Source organism: Athene cunicularia (assembly GCF_003259725.1).
Source record: "Athene cunicularia isolate RWA chromosome 3 unlocalized genomic scaffold, athCun1 chr3_part1, whole genome shotgun sequence".
Lineage (NCBI taxonomy): Eukaryota > Metazoa > Chordata > Aves > Strigiformes > Strigidae > Athene > Athene cunicularia.
Genome location: NW_020799097.1, coordinates 92,552,761 through 92,562,877, shown reverse-complemented (window position 1 = coordinate 92,562,877; position 10,117 = coordinate 92,552,761). Strand labels below are relative to the sequence as shown.

The 10,117-nt window shown below is 40.5% G+C and overlaps 1 protein-coding gene across 1 annotated transcript in view; it reads left to right on the top strand.

Annotated features, from left to right (window-relative positions):
* Nucleotides 1-10,117, top strand: part of KCNK17 (potassium two pore domain channel subfamily K member 17) — a 25,126-nt gene that overhangs the window by 4,244 nt on the left and 10,765 nt on the right. Inside the window, exons 2-3 of the mRNA XM_026844611.1 lie at nucleotides 7-33; nucleotides 9,533-9,647. Coding sequence (XP_026700412.1) covers nucleotides 7-33; nucleotides 9,533-9,647 — 142 coding nt within the window. The remainder of the gene's footprint in view (nucleotides 1-6; nucleotides 34-9,532; nucleotides 9,648-10,117) is intronic.

Sequence of the window (10,117 nt, the reverse complement as noted above, 5' to 3'; positions counted from 1 at the left end):
CTGCAGCCGCCCGCCCTGCAGCGGCTCATCCAGGTGAGCCCGGGGGGCTGCAGGGTCCCCCTCGCCCCCCACCCCTGCCAGCGCAGCGATGCGCCCGCCCGCGGGGCGCTGCGGGGGGACCGGCGCTGCCTCCTGGAGTGTGTCTGGGGGGTGTGGGGGGGGTGTGTAACGAGCAGCCTCGCCTCCTGCCTGCAAGTCATTTAGAAAAAAAAGTTTGGTTTTGGGTTTTTTTTTAATCTCTACCCGCACACGTAACGCTGCCCAAGGCGGGGAAAAAGCTTTCGGCTCGGCGGGCAGGTTCCGCGGAGCAGGAGCTCTGCGCCTCGGATTGGGCTTTGCTGAGGCTGGCACGGAGGAGTTGGGCTGCGGCCTCTTCCCGCTGAGAAAGGTTCTCTGGTTCTCCGCTTTCTTCCCACAAGTTGTGGCGTTCGCGAGTTCTCAAGCGACGCGTCCTGGCAGTTTCCCATTGTGTGCTAATTACCTGGGTTTAATTGCGGGTGGCTGTGTTTGCTATTGAACTCATTAAGAATACATAGTCTTTGACCTCTTGCAAGTGGTTAATTCTAACAGAGAACTAACGTTTTCTGTCCTGGTAGGTTGAATTGGTGTTTATACTACTGTCAGAGTTTCTCAGTTTTCTGCTTGTTATTTCAAGGGAGATAGAAAATCCTGGTAATGCAACTTAAGAGATCCTTAAAAACCTTCCTGAGGATATTTGCAGGATGATTGTAAAATGTAAATCTTATTAAAGTACAAATGGATGCATTTTACGATACAGATATGAGCAAAGTGGGATAAATAGGTTCTCTCCTTGTTCAATTTTTATCGGAAAAAAAGGAAAACCTACAATACTGAAATGACTTGTTTATTTACCCAAACCAGTCTAGTTCAGCAGGTGCTGGTGGTTGAGTATCTGCTGCTAGCTTTGGTCCATCTGCCTCAAATAGATGTTGCCTAGCAAAGAAAACTTGTGGCTTTTTTTTTTTTTTTTTTTTTTTTTTTTTTTTTTTTTTTGGTAAAAGCGGTGTTTCACGGTGGCTGAAACCATCGTAGTTGTCCACCAGAGTTCAGAGGACCCAAAAGGGACATGGATAAGCTTTTCCTTTTTTTTTTTTTTTTTTCCCCAAGAGAGATAAAAACACAGAAAAACATATAGATAGTCTCTTCAGGAGTTTCAGCAAGGCCCTGGCAGACAAAATTTTGCTGATAACCTATGTCAGGCTCTCATCCCTTGATGTTCCAAATAGTAAATTTTCTGTGGCAGTCAATAGTACATTAAAGATATGATATGAATTTGGACCCTTGTAAGCTGCTGTGGTATCTACTCATTATTTATAGTGTGTGCTGTGTACTGCACTAGCTATGGAATATAAAGAATCAGAGGGAAGTGAGAAATACATCAGAGAAGACCAGTGTAGCACTTCATAAAGCCAGGTCAGAGCTGAGCTTCATTCAGCCCTGGCCCATCAAACAGTGAGTGCTTAGGCAGGGCCCTTGCTCAGCGGTTGGAAGGATTTCAACTTGAATGACAGTAATGAGGTGGTATAGTGGAGAGATCATGATGATGATCACAACTGAGTAGGTAGAAGGATATTTCTAATGTTATTCCAATGGCTTGTTTTACTGTAGGGTCACCTCTACTAATTCTTGATGCTTTCTAGTAGTCAAAGGAATAGGACAGCTGCCCCAATCCTTTTAGACCAGATACTGTTATAGTATGCTGTGTGACTACTTTAATTGTGACCTGAGCAGGCCCTAGATGAGGAAGTTACAAAGAGGTTTTGTTTCATTTTATGGAGTGTCTGTGCATGCCTTTATGCTTTAAGAAAGCATAGTCTGAGTTTGAATGGCTTTGTGTGTTATTTTTAATAACTTTCACAGTGAATAATTAGATAAACCCCAGGATTGCTTCTTTCCTATGCTCTTTTCTAATTTCCTGTAGCAATTGCTTGGAATACTGCAAGTGTGCTCAAATGAGATGTTTTTCTGTGCAGCAAATTGTTATTGCAGTAAATTGCACATAGTTTATCAGGCAGTGTCATCACTGACCCTCTTCAGATAACAAACTTATATTCTAGTTACACAGTTGATTATTTGCTAATTAAGACAGACATACGAAGAATGTTTGTGAAAACATAAAGCAGTGTGTGAATTTTAATTGCTTTGACATTACTGGCAATTCCTTATTGTTTTCTTACAGCTCTTTCATCCTATAATTTAGATAATTCTAAACTCTGTTTATTTTAAGTGTATAGGGGCCAATATGGAATAAAATCCCAGTTTGCTAAGCAGTGTACAAACATAATTTTACAACCTGTTTATCGCTTAGTTCCTAGTTACCACCTGGCAGTGGAAAGCCACTGTTCCAGCCCTTGCACAGATGGAGAAAAGTAGACAGCTTCTGCTTTGAGGAGCTGGCAGGAGAGTATGGTGTGAGGATGGACAGGAGGAAAAGGAAAGGCAAGCAGGCCATGCTGTGGTAGCTAGACCAGTGAACTCTCATTCAGTAATTTCTGTGGCTCATATCGTTTTGAGGGAAGTAATTTTCTAGTTAAGAAAAGTTAGAAGGAGGTGGAAATAGCAGACCAACAAACAAAAACTGAATGGCAGGAGAGAAAGTGTTAGCAGGTGTGAATGCTTTATGTATAAGCAAGCAAAAAAATACATGCTCATGTGTTTATACATACATATATGTGTGTATGTATATGGGGAAGACTGATAAATGTTTTTCTTGGCTTTCATTACTTAAGCTTAGAACAAGGACAGTACAGGGGACAACAGAGGTACTGTGGTCACATATCCCTCTGTTGTGCATCCAGTACCATCTGCTCCAGGAAGACATTAAGTTTGGTTTTGTTGACCCATCTAACCCTAGGCTATCTTTCTGACATTGTATACAGTCTGTGACATGAACATGTGTTCACCAGGAAAAAGATGAAAGCAAACAGTCCCTTGAGAGCCATTAGGCAACATACAAAGAGGGCAATATCTGCATTTTTATTATAAATATGGTGGTGGCCTTCACATGCCAGAATTACTGGCAGTGAAGTCACATCAAAGGAAATTCTCAATGATAAGAGTTTCAGAAGATGGAAGTAGATGCAGTGATAAGGCAGGTTTCAGGTGATACACTCTCAGTACAGTGAAGAACAGTAGCTGGGCTCAGCTGGGGAAAAAAGTTCATAAGAGTCTCTGTCCAGGCAAAAATTATGCTGGTTCCAGATTGGAGAAGTGTCCAGAGAGTGAGGCTGAACCCACAGAGGGCACTTTCTGTATTGGCATATCTCTTAGAGCTGAAACCCTCTCTGACCTTTTGTGGAAGGGGGGCACCTAGGCACACTACCCAGTGTGATCTAGTGCATAAGTTTCTTGATTTTACTGCCTAGGGTGAGTTTATCTATAGCTCTGGTCCAGCTGAGCTCTCCTCCAGACTCACTCATTTTCTTGCATCATCTTCAGTGGTTACAGCCACCAGTGTAGCTATAGCTGCTGTACTTTTCAGTGCCTCTTTAGTCAGATGATTGGCCATATGGCTGGACTTGGAACAGTGCATTTTGTATGTTAGGCTGTTACCATGACATCCTTTTCATGATACCTTTGGTTTTGCTATAAACTTTTTTGTTGTATAAGTATTTTCCTACTATAGCTGTTTCCTGTATTTATTATATTTTTCTATCCACTTTCTATTATTGTAAATGTATAATGCTATTTAAACCTGGTTACTTAAATAAACTGGGAAGGAGAAAATGAAAGGTGGGCTAAATGAAGTAAATAATACTTTTTTTCTAGCAAAATTTATGGTGTGGTGAAAAGGACGTAATTCTAAAGGGCAGGCCATAAACTAAAAGCCTACAGGTGGATCTAGATACTGTTATCTCTAGAGTCAACAGCTAGAGCTACACGGAGTTGTGGTTCATGTTTACAAGAGCATCAAGATCCCATGTGACTGAAAGATCCTCATCAATACTTTGGCTTGCACTGACACTGAACCAGCAGAGATTTGTGCCAGCTGTCAGGAAATACAACCCTGTAAATACAGTTTACTAAAATTATCTTGCCCATAGATGATGCAGCAGTGAGTGACTGACTATTAAGGGGGTGAGCATCAGGGATCACCTGTTGGTTATAAGGGACTTTAAGGAACAGCATTGGCTCTTGGTATTGTGGAGCAATGACATCTGTGTAGAACCCACTTTAGTCAAATATCAATTGTCTTGTCACAGATGAAACAGGGTTAATCCTCTGTAATTGTTCTAATTTCCTTCATATCAAAATGTACTACTACTTTGGTTAAGTTATAGCCAGTTTGTTCTTCTCCAGACCTATTAATTTAAAAAGGACAGTGGGTAATTCACCAAGGGTGTGTATTCTGTACTTATAATATCTTATTATAGTATACCTTTGACAGAAGTTGTTAAAAAAAAGTATTCTATAAAACAATAGGGACATAGTATTCTGTAAGGGAATGGGCTGGCACTATATTTTTTGGACTTTTTGGAAGGCAAGGAGAAGACCTACTAATGAAGTGTTGTTTCTGGTTAGTTGACTCACTCCTAGGACTTCTGGTCAGTAACGTACTGTCTAGTACCTGTGCTTGAAAAGAGAAGGGGGCAGGGGAAGCACAGGAACCTGTTATATCTATATATATCTCTGCTGCTTTCCGTATTACCACACTCTCGGTTACAGCTAGTCAGTAAAAAGTGTAGCAAGCTGGAATTAACTGATAACTGTCTCAACCTGTCCAACCAGGAAGGTTTGAGACACTACTAGAAGTGGAAATCTAAAGACCAGGAGGGTGCCTTCTTAAAAGAGCGATGGTAATTCTTATCAGTTTGAAGCTGTGGGTTACTCTTACGTGTACTTGTTCATTATATTCGATCCTTTTGAAATGCAATTAAAAGAAAAGTAAAATTGAAGTTCTTTCTCTGGTAGTTATAAGGATGATGCAATGCAACCTTCTGTGCTCTGTTCTGTAGATCATACAGGCGGTTCCTTTCAACACACCCTACTTACTTCTGTGGCAGTCCAGCTCTCAAGTTACTTGTATCATTGGAGTTTGGGAAGCAGCTGGAGTTCAACAATGTGTTGTCCTATGAATCATGCCACAGATTAAATGCTTAATTTTCAGAAAAAGTACTAGTGGTTTAGGGTAGCACTGGCTGCAGCATTACTGTGCTTTATTACATCTCTTGCTCCTTTCTGTTGCAGAGTAAGTCTAGTTGAATTCTAGGAAGTGGAGACCCAGCTGCAAAGTCAAAGTGCTTTTGCTGGTAGGGTTCACTCAGTTTGGAGGAACTAGTACCAATTATATTAGCAAGTGTGTGTGTGTGTGTGTGTGTAATTATTTGATCAGGTCTCGGGTTATTCAAGTGACATGAAGTTAAAAAAAACAGCTGGATTCCATTGAATTCATAATGCACCTTGTGTCTGTTCTTTTGGACAGAATTCAGATACATTTCCATTCCAGGCAAGGATAGGGGATCAGAGTTTGTGGCTGGGAAAGGTGTGATTCATAACGTATTTTTTAAATTATTTTGAAGTTAATTGACCTTCGTTCTTGCAATCTGAGACAAGGTTAATATTAACCGTTTTCTTCTGATTTACAGCTGGTAGTCTGTGAGATGTAAATGAATGTTTATATATCAACATTGCACAGAATTTCCAGGGCACAAAGTTTATATTTTCTTATTAATCTAAATGGTAGTTTGGTGCCTTGGGAACACCTCCTTTCCCTCCTTGATAGATTGGAAAAGTGAAGAGAGGAAGTGTCTGAAATGAGGTAAAAAATTTTCAGGAGAACCTGTACTCCCTGCAAAAATTGTTTGTTTGCTTGGGGATTTTTCCCCTATATGAACATGTAAACTTCAACTAAACTTGGGAATGAAGTTTCTTATCCAAGTCCATTCACATGGTGCTCTGCCTTCCTTAAGAACTGCTTTCAAATACAATTAGGAAATACTGCTTTTGCCTGCAAAGGTATCTCAAGATTACTGTGAACTCTGGCCAAAATGCCTATTGTTCAGAAGCAACAGGGCAATGGCAGTGACTGGAACTGTGGTTTATAAAAGGGTCATTTGTATGACTCCTTTCTCAGGGGGTGAAGTGATTTGTCTTCTCTCTCTCCCCCGCCCCCCCCCCAAAAAAAAAAAGAAATGTTGAGCTTGAGAGTCAGAAATTCTTATGGAGATCCTTGGTAGGGTCATAATCCTCCAGTGCTTCAGTTTTTCCCCTTTACACTTTGTCTTGCTGTTGTTGGGGGGTGAGGGGGGAGGTATTTTCTTACTGTAAAGATTAGAGAAGGAAAGAGAAGCATAGTGTTGTAAAGATAGTAGTGTCTCAGTTTACATATACACATGCATTCATTCCTTATTGCTGATCTTAAATGCCTTTTTTGAAAGCTGTACCTTAGTCACATGCAGTTGTGACTTTGTGCAGAGGTGAAAGACAATTTTTAGTTGGTTTTAAGGAGGTCAGAGTAAATAATGTTTCTCCCTTCTGCAGCACTTAGTGATCAGAAGCTGTGCTGCAGCCACGGGCTGCTGGTGGAGGGGCCTGCATGTGCTGTGTGTAAGCTGGGAAACCTGGGGGTTGCCCAGAACTGGTAACACAGCACATGTGGTAAATGAGAGACTTGAGGTACAGCTGAAGGATAAAGTGACTCCACAGCAAAAAGAAAAGTATAAACCTACATTTTACAGAGAAGAAAAAGATGTAACTCTCAAATGTCAAGAGGGAGCTGAAATCTGTGGGCTGACTCTACCTTAAGCTTCTTGATACTTAAGTGGGTGTCCTGGTAGAACCAACAACCTTGTTCCTCTTCTTGTGTTGCCTAGTTTTTTTAACAAAAAAAAACACCAATATGAACAAAAGATCTTTTGAGAGTGTAATTCAGTGATGTGGCTTAATTTTTGATAGTATGATTGTAACTACATTGGGTTTGTTGGCCAAAGCTGTATAGGTTGGTGAGACTTTTCCAGGATAGATGAGGCACTCATTATCTGTCATTTGAAGTGCAGCCTGGGAGCTGTGAAGGGCTAAAAGGCAGTTAGGCAGAAGTAGTGATTTTTTTTTTAATTATTTTTAATTTTTTAACTCCAATAAGGAAACTGAGACAATGTTGTGTTTTGATGCTCCTGTAAGAAGAACCAGCAAGGATTATTCTAATTGACAGAAGAAACAGGAAAGAAAGGGGTATTGGTGTTCTAAAACAAGTTTGTCAGAGAGATGTTATATAAGGGACTCAGCAAAAATCCACAGCTTCTTCATGTAGTTACCAGTGAGCTTGAATTAAAGGAGAGAATTCCCTGCAGAAGGATGCATCAAACCAGGCCTTGATTTGTACTGAGATATAATGATCCAATGTAAGGTATGCATTTGTAAGTATTAGCTTATGATGTTTTGAACTGAAACTTCAGAGTTTATGGTTGAGAAAAACAGAGCTGCAGGCCCCATTTGGGTATTCTGAGACATGTTTTATCACAGAGGTAACTGGAGAGACATCTACATTTACATAGACTACTTTGAATGGAAGCTGTTTTTTTTTAATCACCGGGTATGACAATATTTGACCATGCAAGTAAGCTTTGTATGGTGTTATCAAGAGATAGAACAGTCCACTTGATGAGGAAATGTGGCAGTCTGCAAATTTTCATTGACTTGTGAAGCCCTAAGAATCTAAAATATCCTAATTTATAAATTATATAGCAGTTCTGTGAGCTCTAAATTGTTCTTATTTTAGGGGGTGGAACATAAGTGCAGAGAAGTGAAATTTCTTTTTTTGAGTAGCTTGTCTGTCAATAGAAACCAAAGTGGAATTGAGTTCTGTTTCTGATTATTCTAACCACCCACCTGTTTCTTTCCTGTTCTTTTGAGTTGCACACATGACCTTTCAAGTTTCCAAAATGTCAAGCCCAAGCTCTGCAATTTCAAGATCTGTTGTGTGTGAGCAGTTGGTGATATTGACTGGGGTCTTAGACCAGTCAGATACTTGCTTTTGAACACTGGATTTGAGATGCTGCTACTGCTAGGTGCCTTTTAATGAATTCAGTGTTGGAGCAGACACTGTATAAATGAGTACTCTAATTAAGAGAAAAAGGAAACCCCCTAGGATTTCACCTCAAAATCAGTGTAAAGCAAAACACAACAGTGCTTGGTTCTCAAGGGCAGGCTAAGAGCCAAGCAGATGTGGCCCAATGTGTATGATTCAGTTCCTCTTAAGGAAATCCTGAACCCACAGGCCAAAATACACTTACTGTTGGGTGTTGGGTTTTTTTTTAATCATCAGCAGAGACATATCAGTGCCTTTCCAATGGAAAAAGCAGGGAAAATTCAAATGTTCTTTTAGAGCGTTTATAAGCTGGGGTTTTGCGGTGTTCCATCAAAAATTATAAACTACTATTTTTCTATGAAAAAGAGCACTAGTCAAAAGCGGAAGTCTAGAGGAATATACTAAATTAGGGCAAGTATATGCTGGTACCTTCCTGAATGTGCCCTCAGCCTTCAGGAGTTTGCAATCCAATGACTTTCTTTGCCAGAAGTAATTTTTCTGTATTAACGGCCATCTATGGATTTCTCTTTCATGAATCGACCTCTATGGGCACATCTGTAGGAAGGCAAGTTCCATTAGTTCCACTGTTATCAGAAGAATCAATCTTTAATTTTCTGTCATTGTTGCTGTGTCAAAGTTGATTTATAATAAAACTTGAAACAAAAATGAAAGCTGATATCCTTATCACCACTTGCTGTGAATCCTCCCTTTTAAGGATGGCATCAGTGGCTTTTTCTTCCTAACAGTAATGAACTTGACATTTCTCCTGGCAGTGTCTGTTTATTCCAGTGGCTTTGATTTGCATGAGTATTCAGTGGTCCCCATATAGGGCTGCGACAGGGCAGGGAGCCTAATGATTAATAATGTTATCTGGATGTTTAATAACCAGATTTAACAAGGAAATGCTTAGCCAGAGGCTTACTGCTGAAGGCTGTTGAAGACCTACTACAAACTTGCTAAGTGCTTCAGTCACAAAACCAGAAAACAGCTGGCACATTGCAAGCTCCATGTAATAGTTACACAGTTGAGATGAGTGCAGGATCATCATTCCATTTAGTGCAAATACTTTACTTGTGTATATGTATTGGCTGCTCTGGGACTTCTGCCATCAGAATATCCCATCTGGAAACACTTTATTTCCATAATGAATATATCACAAGGCAGTCTTAACTATCTGAGTAGGCTTTCTCTAAGGTAGTTCCTGCCCTCCTCCACATTTACCTGTGTGATCTGCCATGTGCATGTGCAACTTTATTTTATTCTGTAGATGCCCTTTCCATAGAACCAATATGCTGGCTTTTGGCTTTTCTGACCTCTCAGCTCTTCGGTGTCTAAGGTACAGGATATTCTCTATTAAAAAGGGAAGCAACAGAGCAGAGTCGGAAGTAGTTGTAGCTTGACTTTACAAGACAGCACTGGAAATGCCAGTTGCATGAATTTGCCATCAGGGGGTTTGTGGGATCTCACTTTATTGTCTCTTTGCAGGGTATAATTCAAGCCTACAAGAGTGGCATAACGCTCCAGGGAAACAGCACTAGCCTGGGCAGATGGGACTTCAGTGGGTCTTTCTTCTTCTCCATCTCTGCAATAACAACCATTGGTAAGAGTTGTCTGCTTCCAGGGCTGCCTCGTAGGCAGGAAAGGAGCAGGAATGAGGACCTGTACCATCAGATGCTGCTTCAGCCCTATGGGACTTCATGTAGCCTGTCTATATCATGCAATAGATAAACACCCATGAATCTAGATCTAGAAATGCTTTGTAAGTGCCAACGCAATAATGATCTCTAATTAAATACAGTGATAATTAGCTCAGTACATATCCCTACTAAGTTACAGAGCTTTTGCAACCTGAACTTCATGGTGCTGCACTACCTGTACTTTCCCAAGCCCAGTGTCCTGTGACAGATTTGAGGTGAATTGTGCATTGAAATGAGCTTTTCCTGTCACAAGGAGAAAGAATGGTTTTGAAAAACACTTAATATTGGCTGTTGAATTTTTTAAGGCTCTATGTATGAATTATTACTCCTTATTACTGCCTGTATTGGATGAGGACCTGCTTGTTTAAGTGCA